The sequence below is a fragment of the Eurytemora carolleeae genome, unplaced genomic scaffold (genome assembly GCF_000591075.1).
Source record: "Eurytemora carolleeae unplaced genomic scaffold, Eaff_2.0 scaffold1199, whole genome shotgun sequence".
NCBI classification, from domain to species: domain Eukaryota; kingdom Metazoa; phylum Arthropoda; class Copepoda; order Calanoida; family Temoridae; genus Eurytemora; species Eurytemora carolleeae.
In genome coordinates, this window is record NW_019397084.1 from 63,982 (window position 1) to 88,920 (window position 24,939).

At 31.5% G+C, this 24,939-nt stretch overlaps 3 protein-coding genes across 5 annotated transcripts; 1 reads left to right on the top strand and 2 right to left on the bottom strand.

Moving 5' to 3' along the window:
* Window positions 1-2,448: 2,448 nt before the first annotated feature.
* On the bottom strand, window positions 2,449-11,396 carry LOC111711717 (uncharacterized). Of its 3 annotated transcripts, none has more exons than XM_023486136.1 (9): window positions 11,333-11,396; window positions 10,676-10,741; window positions 8,455-8,541; window positions 7,438-7,506; window positions 6,958-6,988; window positions 6,774-6,840; window positions 3,865-3,929; window positions 3,767-3,805; window positions 2,449-2,794 (listed from the first exon to the last, which is right to left on the bottom strand). In XM_023486136.1, exons 2-9 carry the CDS (start codon window positions 10,738-10,740, stop codon window positions 2,591-2,593), a joined length of 627 nt encoding a protein of 208 aa, XP_023341904.1. In that variant the 5' UTR covers window position 10,741; window positions 11,333-11,396; the 3' UTR covers window positions 2,449-2,590. The 3 variants fall into 3 exon arrangements, with proteins under 3 accessions (XP_023341904.1, XP_023341905.1, XP_023341906.1); XM_023486137.1 differs by having other exon boundaries at window positions 10,676-10,749; window positions 11,333-11,349; XM_023486138.1 differs by lacking the exons at window positions 10,676-10,741; window positions 11,333-11,396 and adding an exon at window positions 10,594-10,670 and having other exon boundaries at window positions 8,455-8,540.
* Window positions 11,397-13,838: 2,442 nt separating this feature from the next.
* Window positions 13,839-17,103, bottom strand: LOC111711720 (uncharacterized). Its single transcript, XM_023486142.1, has 7 exons — window positions 16,993-17,103; window positions 16,721-16,806; window positions 16,008-16,098; window positions 15,444-15,510; window positions 15,130-15,230; window positions 14,984-15,059; window positions 13,839-13,937 (listed from the first exon to the last, which is right to left on the bottom strand). Exons 1-6 carry the CDS (start codon window positions 17,059-17,061, stop codon window positions 14,985-14,987), a joined length of 489 nt encoding a protein of 162 aa, XP_023341910.1. The 5' UTR covers window positions 17,062-17,103; the 3' UTR covers window positions 13,839-13,937; window position 14,984.
* Window positions 17,104-21,432: 4,329 nt separating this feature from the next.
* LOC111711721 (metalloreductase STEAP4) lies at window positions 21,433-23,155 on the top strand. The gene has a single exon (XM_023486143.1). The coding sequence runs from the start codon at window positions 21,449-21,451 to the stop codon at window positions 22,880-22,882; it is 1,434 nt and encodes a 477-aa protein (XP_023341911.1). The 5' UTR covers window positions 21,433-21,448; the 3' UTR covers window positions 22,883-23,155.
* Window positions 23,156-24,939: the final 1,784 nt, after the last annotated feature.

A 24,939-nucleotide genomic window follows, 5' to 3' on the forward strand; every position in this document is an offset into this window, starting at 1 on the left:
TGTCCCGAATTTTTGTTAATTTTGATATTTTAGAAAACGGGGTTCAAACTTCGAACTGAATTCAGCATTGAGTCTTTGACACAAACTCAAATTTTCTGATGTCTAAATTAGCAACATATTAGTGTACTGTAAACTGTTGATATTTTAATCTTTTGATTATTTGATCTGTGAAAACTAATAATTTGATATATCTAAGGTCTACGAGATTTGGTATGAGGTATATTAATTTTTATGTAGTAATTTTTCGATAAATCGCCCAACCAGGATTGATTTTTAATATTCGATTTTGTTAGCCTATGTCACTTACGGGCTACCTATATGTCTCCACAAAAATGTCAGTCTATTCGGTCCAGCCATTTGGCCAGCTATGGGGAACATATATACGATACGAATGTCAGATTTTTTCCTAATCTCAACATTTGAAGGAAATCTTAACATTATTTTGTTATAAAAAGCATTTAATAATATTGTTTAAAAATATCAAATTATAATGCAAAAGACATCTCTCAGTTTTTATAATGCTAATATTCTGTTTGTAATTTCTAACAAAATATCCGCTTTTTGGAAGACAAGCGGTGTTTATTTTTTTCATCAACAAAGACAATAATTATGACTAGAGATCCAATCTATTTAAAGGGACTGTAAAGGAAAAATGAAAGGGGGTATAGGCTGAAAGCTAATCACTTCAGCTCTTGATCGCGACCCATGAAAGTTTTATCTGATGTTCCTGTCTCGAGAAATTGATATAAAACTGTGTTAAAATTATACGAAAGTTCATATATGTAAAATTTAGAAAATCTTCAACTTAAATCACGTGACCAGAACTATCATCAATGGCAGAGCAGTATACTGGTCACATGTCTCCGCCTGTATCACGTGACCACTTTACTGCACTGCCATTGGTGGAATTTCTGGTCAAGCAATACGGACGTATAAATAATATTATGAATTAAATTTATAAAAAATAGAAATAACAAATATAAAATTAGAATTGGAGTAAACCTAAGTTACAATTAGCTTTCTCTGGGATATCATCGTTTTCAGATTGGTTGCATATTTGCTGAATTTGATCTTTTTAAACCCTCTACTTTTATACAAAATTGTATATATATTAATTTTCGTATAAATTTGACACAGTTGTAAATCAGTTTCTCGAGTAAGGAACATCAGATATTACTTTCATGGGTCGCGATCGAGAGCTAAAGTGATTAGCTTTCAGCCTTATACCCCCTTTTATTTTTCCTTTACAGTCCCTTTAAAGGGTCAATTATAGTAACATATAGAGATTTAAAAACCTAAAAAAGTGAAACTTTGCAACTTTTGATGAGTTGTTTGTAAAACTTTTCTAAAAGAATGAAGGATATAAAAAGTTGTAAATGGTTTAAAACTTTTATCAATAAGAGACAAATATATATGTCAAGCTCAGGGGTCATCAAAGCATCAGATAAAATTTTACATTTTCTTTAAATTTAATTTTAAATAATCATGGCAGTTTTTTTAAAACTTTTTCGTTTAAACTAAATCTTTACAATAAAAGCAAAATGTATTCACGTCATATAAAAGTAAATTGCGCATCAGATAAAAACCTTTTATGTTCACAACTTTTCTTTTTGAAGACATGTTGAGAGGAAAAAAAAAGTTTTGCAATTCTAATATGTAATTGGATAAATCTTAGCTAGAGTATCTACAAGGTCACAAAGTTGTGCCGTATTGTCTTATAAATACATGTTGGTGGCATAGTTTTCATAGATTTTGCCCTTGGAGGTGAGATAGGGGAGAGTGTGATAATTTTATTTTTACTAAACCACAGTTTTTAGTTCTAGGAGAATACTAATCGAGACTGTATGAGGAATATTCTTCGCTTTCAAATTAATTAGGATTCTTTTCATAGAAGATTAAAACCAGATTACTGAGTTCAATCTAGAGTTTCCAGAGATCTAGTATAATGTCAAAAAAATGCTAATGATTTAATTAAAATAAAACTGGCAACTTTAATTTCGGTAAAAAAAGTAAAAATAAATTAATATATTTAAAACATTTTTGGGATAGACATCCTAATTTTAATTTTCTAGTATATCTAAATGTTTATTTTTTTGTAAATTAAAACTAAAATGATGATTAGTTATAAAAACGACAGCAAAAAAGGAGCATGTCTGATGCGATATGAGTTCTTCGAAACCGTTATCTGAACAATACTGATTCTCTGGCTTACAAACAAGATGGTTTCCACAATTTTTCATTGCTCCTTAAGCAAGAAATGCACAATATAATCTTGTGAGGAAACCACAAATGAAAAAAAAATCATTTTTTAAAAACAAAAATGGATATTTACGGACTACTTGATCAGACAAAGCAAGGATAAAGTTGTGAATCTGGCATAGCATTTTTTCAATGAAAGGTTACTTTAAACTATGATTATATAGTGTCTTTAAAAAAACTACATTTTAATTTTTCAATTTAACTTTTCTTTATTTGAATTGCACTTTAAATACAATTGTATCATTTTTGAATTATCAAATTAATATATAATTACTGATTTAACATGAAAAACATTGAAATGAAAGATGGGAAGGGGACGGACGAGAAAGGTTCAGTTTTTCTTTCCGCCTGAAAAGAAATTCTTCAAAGATTGTCCCACTCCGCTAATAGTACCAGTTGTACTATCAACAGTTTTAACTGTTGTAGTTCCAGCACTGGTCGATCTGGTAGTAGTGGTGCTAGGAGTACCAGCAGTAGCAGCTGGTTGATTGGCGCTAAACGAGAAGCCAGAGCAAACACAGTCTACGGAGCTGATCTAAAATCAAGATGCATAAAACGGATTCGAAACATTAGAGATCAATCAATCATTCAGACAGAAAAAAATCTGTCATAAAAAGAAGTCCAAAAAGTATTTTAATTTAGAGTACATGCCCAGCAAACAAGGGTTTCCGATATTTCCCGATTTTATTTGGATCCGTATCCGGAACCTTTCCTGAAGCTGTCAAAAATCATACAGTGAAATCCTTAATAACGAATACATCGGAAGAATTTATCAAATGTCGTCTTGACAATTTTTCATTGAGTTTTATACTATATTACGTAAATTTCAGTATTTGCGAAAATAGATAAATAGCCATGAATATGCGAGAACAGTTTTAAAGATTTCCATATAATCATTTAATTAAAAAACTAAATATCTGCAACATTCCATTATCAGAAAGTAAAGAATACGACATTTGATGAATTCATTCGATGTATTCGTTATTAAGGGTTTCACTGTAAACCATGTTTAAGAAATTAAGGGTGGTGTTTCTTAACCTTTTTTTAATAAATCTACCTCATAGCTGCTGGGTGTGACATGTTTATGGGATGATAATTCACATGGAATTTATCTGGACTAATTATTCCACAAAGGAATTGACTTTTTGTCACAAACTCAAACTTTCTAATGCTTATATGTTGCCAACCTAATGGTGTAAACCTTTTATATTTCAAACTTAGATCACTTGAACTAACAAAATTCATAGTTTGAAATATCTAAGGTCTATGACATTGGGTTCTAAAGATATGGGGATTAGAAAATCAGAGTTTGTGGCAAAGACTCAATTCCTTTGTTCTGCATGTCACACAACACACTCATACAAAGCTCTAGGTGTAGTATCTAGGAGGTAGATTTAGTTTTTAGATTAAGTTCTGTTCCTAATTTCTGAAAGTTTTTATTGGTTTATCATTCTTAGCAGCAACAACGTAATGAATTTTTGTTGCTTGGTAATGAAATAATATCTACCTTTTCATCTATGTCTTTATATCCGTCTTCATCAAAGTTCTAAAAAAAGATTAGTTTAACAAGAAAATTAATAATATTTTTAGGACAAAAATGGCTACCTGGTATTTGTGAGCTCCAACAGCTGCTACAACTGCTGCTTTACCCAGTCCAGTAAATATTGAATCTTAAATTAAAATATTTTAAGTGTTATAAATACTTTTTTTGAATTTGTACATAATTCGGAAAATTGTCAGGCTAAATATTCCTTTTAAAGTTTATTTAACATTTTTTGGTCCAACATTTGAATTGTGAATTTTTTAAATCTTGTATTTCACCATCAACTCCAAGAAAAAACTAATTTAATATAAACGTATGTGAATTCTGAATTGAGAGATTCTTATTAACTTGGTCAAATATGACCTTGATATGAAATCAAACCTTGAAATTTTATGTAGAAATGAAAAGTAGCTGATTGTTTGCAAAATTGTATGCTTACAACATCTTATTCACATCATAAATTTTTAATTCTGTGCATTTCATTTATTTTTAGACAAAATCTTGCAAAAAATGTTCCTTCAGAAGAAAGTTATTTTTAAACATGAATGCAGTTGTCCTCACTATTTCTTGGATGTGAATTAGTATACTGTATGTAATCGGGAATTCTCAAAGATATGCTACAATATTTTTTATTAAAATTTTCTTTTTCAGCATTTCAGAAAAGTTGGCGTTATTTTCTAAAAATTATGGTTTAAAAAAATTTCAGTTGTTTTGATTTTATAAAACTCGAATTCTGTAGCATAATTTGTTCGTTGACCTAGATATGCTTAAGTGCAAATATGACAATTTAGAAAAGCTTTAATTTAGAATCTGTAAAAACTCTAATTCATAAATTTGCCTTTTTCAAATTCTTCATAAAATTTGTGTAAATGTTAAGAATTATAATTTCCAAAAGTGGGGCAAAACGAAAATTTGTTTGGATAAAAGGTATGTAAAAGCCTGAAATGAGGGTCAACAGTTGTTAGGTAAAGTGAAAAAAAATCACCTGCAGTCTCAGCAAATAAAGATTCTTTGAAAAAAATGCAAAAGATTTACTTGACAATATTAGGTTTTTATTGTAGGTACATTATACGATTCTAAATTGAATAACTGGACTACAAGAATAAAGCTGAGAAAAACAAATGGAATAGAACTTGAAAGAAATACTTTAGTGGCCGAGGACAATCATATTAACCCTATCTCTGCTGGGGTACTTGAAAACCAGGATATGCTGGGGGGCCCCCCTCTAAATCCCATGTTTGATGTCTAAATATGACAAATGATATATCATTGGAAAGCTCTTGTGCTCTACTTTTAGAATCTGCAAAAAAATTGCAAATTTGCAAAAATTGAATTTTTTATCGCAAAATCCAGTTATATAGTAAAAATGTTTGCAAAAAATTTTTCGTTCTTTTTGGATATCCCTACTAAATTCTGGTTCTCTCATTATATGGTGCGCAAAATTTTAAATCCTGCATACACCACTCTGACTTGTTGAATTTTAGAAACTTTCCTGGATACAAACTAAAGATAAAAAGTCTTAAGATTAACAACATTAATCGCGATATCCTGATTTCTAAAGTTTTCTCTTCAGTGCAATTTATAATTACAAAATATTGGTTGGAAAGATGTCAAATGTAAACAACCCCTATTTTCACCCCAGGCCTCATTATATGTGTTTCCAAAGCATAATAACATCGAGACTGGGACACACGGCAGTAAGTAACATTTGTTAAATTGAATTGGGTACCGATGTTAACGTTTTCATTTTTTTGAAAAACGATCGTTTCGTTATGCAAACGACGACGAACAAATTAAAACGAAACGATCGTTTTAAAAACGATCGTTTTCAAAAAGTTCGTTTTTTTAAAAATGGTTGTTTTTAAAACGATCGTTTTGAACATCGAAAGTTTTTAAGTGCGATAGTTTTTCAAAACGATTGTTTTTATAAAAATCGTCGTTTCGTTAACGATCGTTAACGACGATAATTCGTTAACGATCGTTAACGACGACCCTTCGTTAACGATAGTTAACGACGACCCTTCGTTAACGATCGTTAACGACGTCCCTTCATTAACGATAGTTAACGAAGAGAGGAAACCGACCTGAAGGGCATCTGTACTTATCATTGAACAGTTTTTAAGAAAATATCAAGAATTTTTAGCTTCCCCACAACTTTTTAACTTCATGTAAGACGACATTCAATAAAGTTACATATAATTTTTTTACAAAAACGATCGTTTTTTCAAAAACGTTTTATAAAGTTCGTCGTTTCGTTAACGATCGTTCACAACAACCCTTCGTTAACGATCGTTAACGACGACCCTTCGTTAACGATCGTTAACATAATTTTCAATAAAATTTTTTTTTCGAAAACGATCGTTTGTTCAAAAGCGATCGTTTTTTTTAAAAAAAAAAAACAATTATATACAACGGTCACAAATGGTTTTTTAAAAAATGATCGTTTTCTAAAACGATCGTTATTCGTTTTCTAAAAGTTCAAAACGAGTGGGTCGTTTTTAAAAACAATCGTTTTTTCCAAAAAGGAAACGATCGTTTTTGAGTTTCGTTTGAAAAACGAAACAAAAAATGTTCGTTTAACGATCGTTTTCAAAAACGATTAACAACCGTACTGACAAACTCCTTAAAGACGAACTATGGAAACAAGAATATCCTCTGGAAAGGCAAACTTTTAAAGAAGAATTAATCCTGAAAAAGTCAATCTGAAAGTTTTTTGAAAAAAAATAGAATGTTTCAGGGTTGAAAACTTGAAATAGGCTATGAATGAGCGCTGTGGCTAGGATATGAATCATGGGAACTTTGTAGGGGGCCCAGGGGGTCAGGAGTTTGAATTTTTGCCAAAGTACTGCACCTCATACTTTATAGTGTATGTGCTTGTTTACCAGTACCAGATGGTCTAGTGTACCCAGTATGAAGTGGACACAGAATGTTTAATGCGCAACATACAGGCTGGATCTATGTAACCTTTTACCTCTATCATGATCGTATCCGACCAGAATACAACCTTTTCTTACAAGAACAGCTTCAGCATCATTTTTCTAAAGTTATCAAAAATAATAATTTAAAATCTAAATCCCCACCCCCTTCCCCGCCAACATAATTATAATTGTAATTATGAAAATGACATTACTAATTATAATTATTTTTTTTGATTCCTTAGGATTGTCAATTAACGGTCCTCCAAGTCTGCAGAAATAGAAAATATGATAGATAAAGGGGTTCACAAATCAATGTGGATGTAAAATTTTGATTAAAAGTTTGTCCTTAAATTTCATTTCAAAGTAAATTTAAAAAAGAAGTTTGATGTTGATTTTCTTTCCAGGTAAATGTTTTCCTACCGCCAGCTTTTTTTCTCAATCGGCTTATTAAATACTGTCATCATCATCTATTTTTTTGAATATCCCATTTAAAATTGATTTGAAATGTGCACGTTTACCAACATTAATTATCTTAATTGAAAAACGGGGTCAAAATTAAAAGATTTTTAAAAATTAACAAAAATTCAAAATTGATCTTTGATAAAGTTTTTCTACAAGCTTAAAGTTTCCCCCCTTCCCCCCCCCCCGCTGGGTTACAATAAACTTTTTCTATATGTTCTTATATATTTTCTATATATTTTCCATAGTATCCTTTACTTGTCGCCAAGGGTTTGTTTGGGTAGTTCGGTGTATCCTTCATTTACATGCAGCTGCCATCCAGAGCAGCTAAATAAAAAGCAGTTCCGTTTATCTTTCATTTACATATGTATCAACTGCTATTAAGTGCAGCCAAATTTAAAGCAGCTAAGGTTATACTTCATTTAAATGCAGCTGCCATCCATAGCAGCTAAATTAAAAGCAGCTCAGTGTATCCTCAATTTAAGAAAATGTTATGACTGCTATAACGTTTTTTGTAGCCCTAGATCTGTTGATTTTTGTTGTTAAGAAGTAATAAGTAATTATCAACGATTTTTGTACAAGAGCTTATATAGGCTGGGATATTTTATAATATATAGGCTGGGATATTTTATGATATATAGGCTGGAATATTTTATAATATATAGGCTGGGATATTTTATAATATATAGGCTGGTATATTTTATAATATATAGCCATAGGCTGGGATATTTTATAATATATAGGCTGGGATATTTTATAATTGTGTTTGCACAAGAGCTTATATAGGCTGGGATATTTTATAATTGTGTTTGTTTTAACTTGTTACGTCGATTTCAAAACCGCGTCAAACCTCTTTAAAAGTGAATAAAATGTTTTGAACCCTATATTAAATTAACTGACAACTAAGTTTGATGTGGTGAGGATTGGTTAGAACTTCTCTCAGAACAAATATAGGTCTATATCAAAGTGAGGACTACTTTAAGGAACTAAACATCCCATATATGGTCGGCCACATTTCTCCAAAAGATAAAAAGAAGAATTTTGAGATTTAAATCGATTATACAATAAAAATTCAATTAAAATTGAGAACGAAAATCATTAAAATTTGTTAAACAAAATAAATTGGTTCGTAGATTTAAGATGTCCACAAACAAAGTTTAACTATTGTACTGATATGGTAAACATTATTTGTTCTTAATTTTTTTCAACACCCGAAAAAGAGTATTTAAAAAAAATAATATTTTCGAACATAATCCATAATTGAATGAAACTTACTCATCCTCATCAAAAAGAATAGCACAAGTTCCATTGGTCGGCATTTCAGCACACTGAAGCCTGGATTTTACACTCTCATACTTCTCCTAGTGTCAAAAGTATTAGATACTAGCTTGGAAACCCAGACTTGACTGGAAACTAAAATTTCGCTGTAAAATTCCAACCAATCAACAAACCAAGCTAAAAACAATTTTTGTAAATTTAGCGAGTTCCCAAATCCAAATTTGAGGCACACCGGTCCAGGGGTTTATGAGTTATGATCGGGCGCATTAAAATACAAGCTGACAAACATAGAGTATTACTTTATATACATGGTTAGTTAGTTTGACTGCTGAGGATCTTCGTAAGATGTTGTTAAGAATGATTATGTTTTAAATAAAATGTGAAGTTTAAAAACTGAAACATTTAGGTGCATAGTTGCAGATATTTGGAGAAGATGCATGCTAGAAAATCTAATTTTGTATTTTAACATTTCATAAGTCTGATTTTAATATGTTTTGTGCAATGTAAGTTTAATGTTCATATTTTCCAATTTTTCTGAGAAATCTGAATCTAATTTTTTAAGATTAACTTTAATTGTGCAGGTGCAATAAATATTGAAAATATACTTTATATGGTTATCGGGTCGACGGAACAAAAAAATCAAGGATTTGTGATAATGTGCTTGCAAAATACATAATTTTACACGATGGGCGTTTTCTATTTTACCCATGGACATGGTTTCATGATAACAATATTACTTTATTTAACATGTTAACTAATCCCAGAACCATAACCCGTATTTCCGGTCTACGATTTGAAATACATAAAGGGACTGTAAGCGTAATTTCAAGTTACCCTTCCTGCAAATTTGCCTAAGTCCGGTTCACAATGGTACCCTTGAAACCTTTATCTGATCTATAATGTTGATATTGTTGTATTTCTAGGTTTTAAAGTGATTATTTCTGATAATTTTTATACGTTTTCTTGCAGTAGAGATGCGCAGGTCACTTTTGTATTAAAAATAATCAGTTTTCTTTAATTAGAAATACTGATATCTAATCCCCACTTCATAAGACAAGTTGGGAAGCATTGTGAATCGGACATTGCCATCTTTTCATGGAGGGTCACTTAAACATTATGCATACAGTACAGTCCCATCAAGAGAGCAACAAATATCAGAATTATAACAGTTCTAAAATTAGTTGTACAAATTGTCAAAGCCTAAAAAAGATAACCTATCAAATAAACGTCAAAACGGCTAAACTGAAAATGCCAAAACTTGTTGTGGCAACTCATTTGACCCCAGAGTAGGTTCATGGAAGGAGCGAGGTTTAAAAATTGCTCGTAGAAAAATGGAGCTTGTAGAGCATCGGTCAGCAGCTCTAACAATTGTTGCTAGAAAATTAACGCGAAGCGTGCTGAAAGCTTTTTTGGAAATTTATTAAACATTTTATTTTTGAAAATCTTAGAAATATTGAAACAGAATTATCTTATTATTTTGTCTGTATTGATGTTAATCTCAGATTTTCAAACTGAATATTGTTTCGGCATTGAATTAAACCAATAATCCTGTTTGTCCTGTTTATGCATAGCTTAAGGCAAAACCATTAACTGGCTTATTCCGGAAAGGAAGGGGGGGCCTTGGAGAGGGGGGGGGAAAAATAATCCATGAAACCAAATTAATTTACTATAATGTGGGAATAAATTAATTTTTGAATGATTTGTATCAACATTTTTCTAAATTATAATTTATTTCTGCACCTGCACACACTGTTCTTAAAAAAATGTATACATATCATGGTTTTACAGAAACTTAGAAATCGAAAATATTTCTAAATGCTACTTATAATTGAATTTTATCTGTATTTTTTTGCTTGGCCATGACTTAAAATTTGATCGTTAAAGGAACTGAAGGCGTTAAAGAGACCCTCTGTTTAAAAAAATAGTGGCATGTCCAATTCACAACGGTATAAAATACGAGTTACAATTCTGAACAAATTGTTGTTTTTCTACCATAAAACGGTTAAATTATGTTAGTTTCAGAAAAATCGGAAAATCATTTTTAAAGAGGAACAACAATTGGAAATAAACAAATTTTACTTATAAAAGGATATTATACATCATTCATCCTTGAACAGGTACAGATATAAAGTGTACCGTTGTAAATCATCCAGACCCTCTTTCAATGGAGAATCACTTAAAATGGCGGCTACAATTTGCATACAGTCCCTTTAATAAACTAAATGCTCCCAGGAGCTGAGCAGAGGTTGAAGAAGCAGCAAGAATCAGAAATAAAATCTTCATCCTAAAAAACTAGACTTTAAGTTGTAAAACGATTAAAAATATATTCAGCTTAAATAATTTATCCGACGAAAATGAATAATAATTTGACAATTTTAAGATTGCTGATGACGTAAAAGTACAAAGGGAATAAAAAAATCAGTGTCATTACAAACTTTGTGATCCAGCAGAATTTTTACTCCAAGATTTTACTTTATTTATCTAAGATTTTACTTTATTTATCTAAGATTTTACTCCAAATGACAAATGCAAATCTAAATTATTCCTGTTCAAAAAGCAAATTTTGACCAAAGTGAAAAACTAGCGATGAAAAGAAAAAATGCGTAAATTCCCTCCCCCCTGCAATGGGACAAAACTGGGTTCGTTTTTTTAATCCGCGAAAACGATTGAAAATGGCGGCTTTCAGAGCAACAATGACGACTTTGTGGGTTAAAATTTGGTATAGGTAAAGAGAAGTAAATATTTAGAATAAACGATTTTTAAAATTTGTTTAACTTAATTCTTGTGGAATCTATTAAAAGTTTTTAAATCCCATAAAAGGAACCAAGTTATTTTCCATCACTAAATGATATAACATCATGCGTGTATAATATACCTGTATCCTGTCTGAGGGTCTGAATTCAACTGATCCTGTCAAATCTGCAATTTCAAGATTTTAAGTTTTTAGACAATTCCGGGGCACAGTTGTTCAGTATAAAAAGAAAGATAAATCCATCTAAAATTGATCTTTTTATTTTGTTGATCTTGCAGTTTCGAGTGGAAAAAATGCGTAAATCAAAAACTACCCCATTACTTCTCTATTGCATACAGTCACTAACAAAAAGTATTTTTGTTACGCATTCAACTCTTTTTAGGTTTCACATTTCATTGGATTGTTCTTGTTCTACCTTGATCTTACAATGCTTTTCTGTAAAACATCAATTTATCAACACTTCAAATAGGCATAGTACAATAATAACAAAAAAAGAATATTTACTTGAAAGATTAATTTTATCAACACTGTAAGAATGTCCTATATTGAGTGATGGGCATTTCTTTTGTTAAGGAACAAAAGTTTTGAGAGAGAACAAAATTTTTAGAAAGAAATGATGAACGATATTTTTTTTTACTGAAGAAACGATTTTTTCGAAAAATAATTTACTTAAAAGAACTATTTTATTGGGCAAACGATTTTACTGAATGATTGTTCATTGATAAAACGAACGAAATAGATGTTAAAATATGAAATAATAACTACTAAATACTACTACTAAATAAATTTTCTAATCCTTGTATAGCAATTCAATATTTGATATTTAATATTTCAAAATTATAGATCATTTGTTCTAAATAATGCTTAGTTAGAAATAGGTAAGGTATAAGACGTTTGAAATAGAAAGACTCCGTTGTTTAAACAATTCAGTTTTTAACAGAATATTTGGTGAGATTGATAAACTGTGAATAAGATTATACTACATAGGCAAAGTTTTTTAAATGTGGAAAAACAAGGGTGTAAACTCCCCTCTACCCCCCTCCCCATTTTGAAATCTGTAGCATCTGTGGGGAAAGGGTGGAGGGGATGTTATAAGGAGAAGAGGAAATGCATTCTAGAGTCCAGCAATTGAGTTTTTCGACCCAAAATTAGTGTCTTTTAAAACCCCACATGGACCTAATACACAAAATATTTGAAAAATGTCAGAGAAATGCGAGGGAAATATCCCCCCCTTATTTTGGTTTTTGATTAAAACAATAGATCCAAATTCTGGCATGCATGCTAAAAATCAGAAATAAACCTTCCCTGTGGTCACGTGATGTCCCACAAAAAATTTGTGCCCGATCGGTTCAGCCGTTTTGACGTTTATTGGATACAAACAGACAGACAAGCCAAATTTATAGATAGATATACGCGCCTGAGTCACAATCCATTCACACAAGCCGACAGAAAATTCCTATCAATTTTATTATGGTTGTCACCGCACCCCTTTCAACTAGCGAACACACCCTTTTCTAAATAAGTTTAATATGGAAAAGAGGTCTGGACAAGGAACAGAAAAGACATGAAAACTGGTATCTTTGCGATTCAGTGATAAGGTTTCTTAGAATTTATTATATTTGTATCTGAAAACAGGTTAATTTATATCTCTGCAAATGATAAGAATAGATATACATGTGGGCCACCCTTTGTATGGAAATGTGAAAATTCTCCTTTAGAAAGAGAGTTTTTTTTTAAAGGGAGTGTTCGAAAAAAGTGTCGAAAAATATTTAGATTTGCCCAAAGAACTTAATATTTCAGATATATTCGGGGTGGGGGAAACATCGGTCACAGAGAGGGCATTGACCGCATGAAAATCCAAAACTCACTTAATGTTGACATTCTTTTTCATGACCGGGACCAACGGAGAAGACTATGGAGAATAAGTTTTAAACAAAATATTAAATAAAAATATTATCAAAAAATCATTACATACACATATAACCCGAACAGAATTCGACATATATAAAATATTATATCTGAATAGTTAGTTTTAAATTTAATTAAATTATTTACTTTATAGGTGAAATAATGGAACCTGGTGAGCTTATATAAATACTGAGCTCTTGAGTATAAAACGTTTTTAACCTTTTTCTCCCTATAGACAAAACAGATAGAAGTAAATTTAGTAGCGATCGATATCGAATTCAATTCGGGATTAGCCTATACCCCCTTTCATTTTCGCGACCACACCCTTTAAGCAAGAAATAGCAAGACTTAGCTAAGGCACTTCTTGAAAAAAGAGGCAAAACTTTATTTTTCTCCATTATAGAAACTAAAAGAGGTCTGTTTACAGTTTCGTATCCAACATGAGTGCATTGCACAATATCCACAGTGATCCAAATATTGAAAGCTATCACTTTACAAATGTATGAGAAATTTGCCAATTCCTTCTTAAATACCAAAGCTAAACCAATGTGCTTTAAAGTTCTTTAGTTAACATGTTTAGGGCCCAAAAAAGTGTAAAGGAGTTAGTAAGGTGAAATTAAAGGTCACTAGGCGTTACGACAACTTAAAGTCGATCCAGTCTTGAAATGGATGCAACTTTTCATTGCAGTCTGGATCTGATGTATCATCAGGAAGAAAAACACATGCTTGAGTCTAATTTATTATTTTCATATATTCAAAATTTAAAATAAAAGCAAAAAGTCTCGATCTTCTGCATGGGGCCTCTGTTATCTCCGTCACTCTAAAAATCATAAACAATTTCTTTATCTTATATGAATAGCAAATGCTTACAAATGTTATTATTAGGTAAAAAGTTAATAATAAATCATTTATATATAATTTTTGGATGACGCACTTGGTCAATTCTCTTAAGAGAATAATATACTCAGTGTGTTTAATAAGTTTTGCAAAGGAAATTAAAGAGGAACTTCTAGATGTCTCAGCCATGTCATTTTTTTAAAGTTCACTACATCTGTTATGAATTATTTTTCAGATAACATGATGTCAATCATATCTTTGTTCTAATGTAAGGAGCGTTCTTACGAAAGTATATCAGCTCCGTTCGTTACAGAAAGAAAACTTTCAGAATATAGTCTCAAACTTAATCCATCAGAGATCGAACAAAAGAAATGAGAGATTATGTATTTAATGTATATAAAGGACTTATGAGGATTTTTCTGGTTTTTATTTACGTTTGAGATCCATAATCGATGTAACCCTTCATGGTCCTATGTCAGAGACTTTGAAACAACTTTGTTTGCAATGTAAAAGCATCCATCAAGCTATATATGACAAATGTACCCGGTAAAGATATAGTTTTTAGAAAAAAATTACAGGGCTAAAGCATCTTGAAGTTATTCATTGGTTTCTATCAAATATCTTGACAGAAGAATTACATAGAAATGAAAATAAATGTTTCATATTCTCTTATTTGTATTTAGTGAAAAGTCCCTTTAAATTCATGTTTCCAAATAACAGAGAATTTAATAATGAATCATATTTTCATATTTAAAGGTTTAATTCAACTACTTGGAAAAATGGTTCCTGAGAATTTTGAAATACATTTGAAATTTATTTTGCTCTCTATCTTGTTCAAAAAATTAATAACCGATAATTTTAGATAGGAACAGATGACTCCCATAAAAAATGTTCCATCTATTATTTCTTTTCAACCTGAGTCAAATTTTAAAATAACACAGGATTATAACATCAAATTGCAAAGATATAGAGACTAAACAATAGTTTTGGGGATTTAGACCAGTGAAGTTGGTGATTTTATTTATTAACCTCAGTTCTTATTAGGTCCTGTTGACCCAGACTCACTAAAGGCGAACCCAGAGCAAACACAGTCGACAGCGCTGATCTATAGATTAAAAATTGAACATTAATTTATCCAGTAAAACAAAAAAAATGTTTTTTTTTTAATGAGATACCTCTTCGTCAAGATCATCGAATCCATCGTCAGATAAGTCCTGGTATTTGTGAGCATCTACAGCAGCAATAACAACAGCATCTCCCAGACCTTTGCTGTGACCTGATGGAAGAGAATTTCGTTTTTTGACATTTTTGGCATTCCTACCAGGGTTTTCACGCATGTGTTACGTGAACCAAATCGCAAGAAGCAAGAAGAATATTGCACATTATTATCATTATTCACAGGAACAATACTTTTCCACTGTTTTTCTTTACATTTTTATAATCGGAGAAAAGTGTTGCGCCAGTGAAAATATCTAAGAATATGGTTTACCTTTCTTATGATCATATCCTACAAGAACACATCCTTTTCTCACAAGAACAGCCTCAGCATCATCTTCCTAAATAATCATAGAAAAGTTCATTTTTGTTGTCTGTTTAGATTCAATTCACGTCAAAAAAGGTGTGCGACTTCACAAGAACAGGGTTTGTTTGTGGTTTATGACTCAGCCTAAACTACCACTTTTGATTTTTTAAATAATTTAAAAAAGAAAGAGAAACTTTGCCAATTTTTTTATTGTTAAATGATTCACGAAGCATAATGTTTGTCAGCAAAAGAATCCAAGATAAAAGGAATAAACGTCCTAAAATATTTTTATTCCTTGAAATCTTCGAAATATTATAATGTTTATAGCTTGGGAACCAGCCTGTCCCTGGAAATTAAGTAAACATTTAAACCTGGCTAAGAAAATTCCGGTGGTTCTATTTAGTTTCCTGCTCAAAATCTGAGGCAATTTGGTCAAAGCATTCACGACTTTTGATTTATGATCAGGCATACAAACAAACAAACAAAAAATCGCCCAAACTGAGATTACTACTTTATTTAAATAGATTTTACCTTGGCGTCGTCAATGAAAAGTTTTTTCAAACCGCCGGCCTCAGGTAATTCAGTGTATCCCTCTTTTACTTTTAACTGCCAACCAGTACAACTAGATACAAATTTTTAAATGAAGGAAAATATAAGAATACGAAAATATCATTGAATAACGAGATAATGATCAGAACAAAACAAGATAACGATCAGTATGCAATTCCCTGTTTGTAATTCTATCGCAATACCGTGCAATGGCAATTGAATTCTGGAATTCTGGGCTACAATGCAATGTGAACACAATGTTAGCAAAAAAAAAAATATCTTCACATCTTTTTAATACTAAAAACCATTTAAACATTTGATTTATTATCTGTAGGCAAGTATGAGATCTTTCAATAATAGCGAAATAATAAAAAAATCTATATTTTGAAACAAAAAAATATTTGGAAAATAAACAAATAATTTAAACAGCAGATTAAACAAAATTGAAAACTAAACGAAAGTTATAACCTATTCATTTTTATAGTTAGAGAATACACAATAAAGCACATTCATGGTTCATATTTACAGAGTACACAATACACAATACAACACATTAAAGAACAGAATATAAAGCACTAACAAATATAGATACGAGAATTAAATCATTTTCCTAGATACATTAGATATATTATCTAAGATTATTATGTTTTCAAATATTCAATTTATCTGATTAATTCCTTAAAATTAAAACGTACTCATCATCGTCGAAGAGAATGGCACAAGTTCCATCATTTGGCATTTCAGCACATTGAAGCCTTGCCTTTACACTCTCATACGTCTCCTAAGGATAGATGGACAGATAGATAGATAGAATTTAGGTCAAAAGGAGCACCATTCTTGTTTTCAGTTTCTACAAAGGAAATGAGAATTTAGACATGTCAGCACCCCCAGATATAATAAGATGTTGGCCTTATAGGGGGTCTATTTTGTTCGTTAATTACTGGTAGATTTTAAAAATATATTTTACCTTGGCTCCTTTCAGGAACTGAGGGTTTGCTGAGGCCGATGCAAGAAGAAAAACAACGAAGATTTTCATTCTTTAAACAAATAATTTTTTCAGTTTAAAGGGACTGTAAGCGTAATTTCAAAGTGACCCTCCATGTAAAGACTGTAATGCCTGATTCACAACGTTACCCTTAAGTTTTGTCTGATCAAGAATAAAATATATATCCAGCATGATAATTTGGAAAACTGATTATTTTCAGCTGGGATTTTTCTTAAAACTTACTAGGGCATTTCTACTGCAGGAAAACAAGTTAAAATTATTAGAATGAAATAATTTTAAATCTTGCAACACGAAAATATCTATTACATTATTGATCAGAAACAAGTTTCAAATGTACCGTTGTGAAACGAGCAAAGCCATCTTTAGCACGGAGGTTAAATTGAAATTACGCTTAACAGTTCTTTTCATTTAGATATTTTCAAAATTATGATTAATGAAGTCATTAAATTTTGACTTTTTCCCAATAAAGTTAACTTCAACAATAAATTTCACATACTTTATTTAGACACTTTTTATAACTTTAATTTTTTTATTTTTCCTTTGATTATGAAGAATAAGGTGTATTACGCTTTTTTTGATGGATTTTGATGAAAACATAGTTTGTGGGCTGATTTTATAAGAATTGAAACGGAAATTATGTTTGAATTCGAGAGAGAAAACATGAAAACAAAATGTTAAATTGGATCATTTTAAAATCATTTGCTAAATTCTCATAAAAACTCAATAAAATGTCCCCCTTAAAAAAAGTACGATAAAATGTTTTTTATCAAGGAAACTGAATTTTCATAAATATCCTACATATTTGCAATTTGAGAGTGTATATCAGATTTTGTGGCAAAAACTCAGTTCCATAAATAGAACGACGACAGTAAGGCTCTTTAAATAGATATACATGTGGGACCCATAAAACTGTGTAATAGAACGACGATAGTAAGGCTCTTTAAATACGATTTAAAATAGTCTTACGAACATGAAGCAAAATAATTTTGTAAATCTCAAATTTTAACATTCTTGAATTCTAATATATTATTAAATATATCTTCTTAAAATAAGTCTAGAACATGTTCTATTGTTTATTAAGTTAGGTTATTGCTGGACACAGTATTTTATTTAGGACATTCTTCAGCAGCATATTGAATATAAATATTTCAGTTTTTAATCCGACACTTTATTTAGAAATGATTTTACTAAACAATATCTTTCGACACGTCTCACGACAATCCACAGTAAAAAAAAATCTCTGAAAACTAAAAAACATTTCCTAGCAACAATTTTCTTTTCTTTAAAAATATTGCACTTATTAAAATTTATATTTAACTTTTATTGAAACGTAAAAAAACTAAATTTAAATTCAAAAATGTCAATTTATTTATATTTTAGTAAGTTTTGAATTTCGTTTTTGTTTAATTTCCAATAAAGAGACTGTACACGAGTTTTTAAGTGATCGTCCATTCTTAGAGTACCATGATCGATTTACAATTTGGTGATAAAAGCTTTATCTTCTCAACTACTGTGAGATATCCATTATAATCATCTAGAAAAACTACCATATCTTTCAGATCACTGATCAGATAATGGTTAAAGGGTTGAAGGGCATTATTATTCTTTTTTAATAGCTTGGGTCAACGCCAGTCTCTTTAAGCTTGTAGAATTGAAAAAATGTAAGATTGTAGAAAAATTTATTTTGAAGATGTTGCCTTTTATATAGGCTATTAAGTTTATTTCCTTGGCAACATAACCCCCACCTACATGGATAAAAATTTTAAATCCTGCATACACCNTTTTAAAGGATACTTTTCTCAGAACAGTTCTCAATTAACCCAAGAATACTGTAACTATGAGAAGAAATTATGGTACTTTAGCTGTTTTTATTAAATTGGTGAACATTCAACCCCATTATTATAGTTAACCCTATCCCTGCTGGGGTACTTGAAAACCAGGATATCCCATGTTTGATGTCCAAATATGACAAATGATACATCATTGGAAAGCTCTTGTGCTCTACTTTTAGAATCGGCAATAAATTTGCAAATTTGGATAAATTGAATTTTTTATCGCAAAATCCAGTTATATAGTAAAAATGTTTGCAAACAAAATTTGTCCAAAAAATGAAAAATTATACATTTTTAAAAAGCCCTTGACCATGCCATTTCAAAAATGCAAAATTTTAAATAACCTGATTTTTAATCAAGAAAAACTAAAAATGTGAAAATTTCCTTTTACAGGTTGTTTGCAAAAAATTTGCAATTTTTTTCGCAAAACTTGTGCAATTCGTTTCCTTATGTCAAAGGCTTTCCAAAAAGCTAAATTTTATCAAAATCTGACAAGTGGAAGTGGGTCAAAACAAAGATTTAGTTTGTTACAGGAAAAAGCAGTTAGTATTAAAGCCCGGTTTTAGGCCTAACGGGAGGGCTTTGGGTATGCAGGAAAAGTCAGAAAATTTTAACAGCCTCAGTTATGTAAAAAAAACTACAGGGAATAGGGTTAACAGTGATCTCCAAAAATCCATAGATCGAAATTACAATAAATGAAACTGAATATTTTTTATGAAAAAAAACGTAACATTTTGAATCTATTAGATTTTGTCTATTTGAAACTCTCAATGTGTGAATCGGAAAGGTTTTCTGGTTCCTAATAAAACTCATCAACTCTGATCTAAAAATGTCCGAAAAATGAGAATTGAGGTGGAAGAGAGGAATTACATGGTGACATTTGATCTTCATTTTTATCCACTTTAAAGCAGTAATATTTACACAAGATGAAGGGTTCGGCGTTGCCAGTGAAAAAAAAATTCGAATTTTGTTTAGCCTCTGGCCACCCATGAGTGTACACAAAAAAATTCAGCCCAATTGGTCCAGCCGTTTGGCCGGCTATTCGCAACATATATACGAATGTCTTGTTTTTTATATAGATTTATTCGGATAGGTACCTGGTGTTTCCCCCCCCCCCCGTCTTTACTTTGCGTGGTTGTCCAACGCCCATTTTAACAAGAATATATTCATTTTGAATAAATTATGTACTTTCTAATCAGGATGTTTCTATATCTCTATAATTTTAATAATCAAATTAAATAAAAAGACTAGTTTACGAGAAACAAGTTTTTCATGACAAAAAACCAGATTTTAATCAAAGAAATTATACTTAAGTATACACAGGGCTGGGCACGTGAAGTATAATATAGGGCCGGTTACGGTAAGGGCACAATAGGGTTTCCACCGGAATTCCGGGTTACGGTTTACGTACGGAAATGATCCGGAAATTTTTTCCATTTCCATTATGGAAAAGGTTCCGGAAAACCGGAATTCCGGAACGATTTTTTTCCGTAAAACGGAAATTTCCGGAACGTCCCGGAATATCATTCCGGAAATTTTCCGGAAAATCGTTCCGGAAATTTCCGGTTTCCAGAACATTTGGTACCAGAATTACATTAAAGTCTTACATATGTAAATACAACACCAGTTAGTAACACTAACAATATATGGATGGATGCCGGACGGTAGAAAAAGTTATACTCAATAATCAATATTCAAAGTTACTATAGTGTGAAATGTAACTGATAAACCGAGGAATAAAAATAAAAACAATATTTAGAAAGGAATTGAGTCTTTGTCACAAACTCTGATTTTCTCTTCCCTATATCTTTGCAATCAAAAGTCGTAAACCTTAGATATATCAAACCATGAATGTTTTCGACAAAACAATCTAAGTTTGAAGTATCAAAGACATTGAATTTGTGACAAAGACTCAATTTCTTTGTAAAAATTTTAAAACATTGAATTATTAGTTTCATATATAAATACTAATTAGTTCTTCTGGGGCCGAACTTAAAGAATTTGAGCGGCAATTTAAATTTAAGCCGAGGTTTAAATATGGTTGGTTCCACTTACAATTGTATCAAATGTTTCAAGATTTAAGCCGGCGCCTAATTTAAACCGGGTTTTGGTGGATTTAAACCGCGGCTAAAATTCTTTAAATTCCATCTCAGGTCACAGATCTGAAACTACCATTTTTAAAAATACCCGTGAAAAATAATATACAACATGAGTACACTTTTTTATCTTTAATATCTTTTTCTATCTTTTTGCCGTTTTTTTATCCTTTGCAAAGAGGGCTTGGTGGCGTCCGCCCCCCCCCCCCCCCCCGTGGCCTGTCCACGATTTAAAGAGTATCATTGGGAATCAGAGATGCCCCTCTACAACTCATAACTGTTTGTTTAAAAGACATCAATGTTTGTTCATCAAACAAACATTGTTTGAAGATTGTACCCGTACTCTAAGAAATGCAAATAAAGCGCGTTAAAACTTAAAGATACATGATATTTCAAAGATAATTTCCAGACGCCATTCTCAAAGAACTGTCTTATCATTTTATATAAATAGAGCTTAGAAACAATAGTTTAGAATCAGTGCTATAAATAATGGCAACTGAAAAGACCCTCCAACATAAGTTCTTTACCAGCATTGAGACTAAAACCTCCAATGTAAGAATTCCAATGGGCGAAGAAGGTTTTAACAAGGTGGCAATCATTGGTAGGGGAAGCTTTGGTCTAGCTTTGTCTAAAGAATTTGCTCGAGCAGGTATTCCTGTTTGCATAGGTTCAAGGACACCAACAGTAAGTAGTGATGGAATTCCAACGATGTCAATCCGGGATGCTATTCATGACAACAACATCATTATTTTGGCCATACCCTATCTGCATCAGGACAGCATTCCTCTTGCCGAAATATCTCTTAATCAAATTGTAATTGACTGCTCTAACAGAGTTAAGATTTGCAAGAGTTCTGAACACTCGCAAGCAGAATTACTCCAGGCCAAACTACCAGCTGGCTGTGCAGTTGTAAAAGCATTAAATACCCTGTCAGCTTATGAGATTGAAAATAGGACAAGAACAATCAAGGAAGTCCCCATTGCATCGGATAGTAAGTTGGCCAAGGATAAGGTAACAAGCTTGCTTCATGTTCTAAGCTATCACGCATATGATCATGGAAACTTGAAAGCGGCAAGGCTTATAGAAAACATTCCACTGCAATTGTTTCCTGTATGGCAAACACCTCTCGCCATCGCCTTTCTGATGTGGATATTTATGTACTTTCTTCAGTTTGGACGTTCTTATTTATGCCGTGATAATACAATTGGATGGCACCCAACTGAGGAAATAGATTGTGAAACATACAGTCTTTTGACAGATATGTTTTTTAAGGATATCATTAAGGCCTGTGATGGACAAGCCCTGAACTTGCTTGCTGCTTGCTATCTACCTGGAGTTCTGGCAGCTTACATACAGTTGATGAGAGGTTCAAAATATGCTGCATTTCCTCGCTGGCTAAACAGCTGGATGCTGATGAGAAAGTACTTAGGACTGTTGATGCTTTTATCAGCCAGTGTTCATGCTTGTATGTACTGCCTGACATTAAAGCCTGATCTGGGTGAACTACCTTGGAACAAAAAGGCTTACTACACAACAGGAGTGCTTGGCTTTGCCATGGCAGTCATTCTTGGCATTTCGTCTCTACCTTCAGTCTCATCTTCCTTCTCCTGGAGAGAGTTCAGAGCCATTCAGTCAGTTTTGGGTTGGAGTTGTCTTGTCTTATGCTCTCTTCACGCTACTTTCAATGCACTTTCACCTCCAAAAGCTGGGCAGAACTACAAGCTATTTACCTGGAAAGACTGTTATTTTGGCTCCACCGAGCAGGTTGCTCTGATTCTACCAGTGATAACGTTTATCCTTAAACTGCCCCTTCTTCTACCCTGGGTGGATTATCGCTTAACTAAAATCAGGCAAGGGATTGTTTTCAACTTTTACTCTGGTTGGAATGGTCTTAGAGTCTTTGGCATAGATTTCAAAATATGAAAATTGTAATGTTTATAATGGAAAATCTCCTAATTTATTTGATCTGGCATCTCAAGAAGGGATTCAGAATCTCACCGCATATTTATTTCTACTTCAATTCTTTAAAATTGATGCTTTTTGTGATTAATCTAATTCTTCTTTATTCTTTACTAAGAGTATTCTCAGGGTGCCTGACATTCCAAGAAGGTTTTCAGAATCTCATTGTAGGATCAATCAATGTAAAATATCTAAAATGAAAATATATGTTATTAATAAATTGTAAAAATAATCAAAGATATGATTACTAAAAACACAATAGAAAACAGCTAGGTTTGGAGATATAAACTAAGGGGGGTTGTGAAGTGGATGAAAATTGTTTGAGGTAATTTAACATGATGCATTTTTTTAAATTCAATCATGTCTATCATGGTTAACATAGATTAATAAAAAATCGTTAATTATGATGGCGATATCACACAGAGTCTAAGATATATTTGAAACAGCATTTGGTACTGAAATGCTAAATAACAAAAAGTAGTTGGTGTTAATACTTAATTTGTATAATATCATCATGTAAAAAACCTAAACTGTATTTATATATATGCTGACCACTGTCTAAGAAAGTTTGTTATTAAAATCCTCTTAGAGTTTTGTTTAACATTAAACAAAAGGAATTGAGCTTTTGCCACAAACTCTGATTTTCTAATTTCAATATCGCTGCAATCCAATTTTGTAGACCTTTGAAATTTTAAACTATAAATGCTGTTGGATCAAATAATATGAGTTTAAAATATCAATGGTTTATATCATCAGGTTGCAAAGATATAGGGATTACAAAAATTGAATTTGTGGCAAAGACTCAAATCCTTTGGTGACTAATGTGCTATTAAAATGAATTGTGAAATGAAACTTTTGAATTTATCAAAGTGCAGCTCAAAATAAATCTCCTTTTTATCTATTGTTTGATTAAACATGTTCTTCAAGATTTGTTTAAAATTAATTTGTCTATAATGAATTATATGAACAAAATCAGGGGGTTGCAACAAAGAAAAAAAATGCAATTTCATGAAAAAGTTATTAAAAAAAATTTTAAAAATATATTTTATTTCTCATAAATAATATTAATATCAATCATATGCTGACTAGATTACACTGGAGACGGTATTATTCAAAGCTTTTAACGATACCTAAATATTTTTTTGTGGCGCTTTGTGAGAGAAAACATTGTCCCAAAACATTGTTGATAAAAAATGTTCTTAAATTTCTAATATAAATATTCCCTAACCAATAAATAGGTCCGGTGGGTGATGTTTGCATCTACATTATACATATTTATGATGAAGATTGTTAAATAATAAAGATAAAAGTAATTATGGTAAAAAGTTATGGAAATAGCAGCTGTTTTCAACCATTAAAAACGGGTTAAAAATAGCATCCATTAAAATGATAAGGCCTTAGAATTAACAAAGAATAATTAAAAGCTTTAATATTATTGCCTCAAAATTCAAGAACTCTTGGTTTATTTGCAACAAATATTTTTTTTAATATTTCCTCATTCGAAACCTGGTCCAGGATGCTGAGGTGCATGTGCATCCTGGTCAGGTTGCACAGCCTCCTGCTCTCCTCTGAGAGACTGAAATGGATTGTAAATGGAACCCCGCGAAAAAAAATATTATAAATTATGGGGGGGCCTAGGGGGTACAAAGGGTACCGCCCCCCACTACGCCCCTGAGTAGCCGTAAAACCTTTGTATTTTCAGGAGGGAATTAGACATCCATTCGATAAATTTTGAAAATTGATTGTTTTCAATGGGAGTGATTAGAGGATTTCTACAACAGAAGCAAAGGTGGAAATCTTTAGATTAAAGCACTTTATCCTATAGAAAAATGAAGATCAATTTTTCATGATTAAAACAAGAATATTTTGTTCATTATTGACAAGAAGATGCTTTAAGGTTACTGTAGTGATTCGACAATTATAGAAATCTAAATTTTTTACTGAACTTGCCGATACCATTTCAAAGTTACAAACATCTGGACAGCAATCACGGACATCATGGTAATAATATAACATTTTGT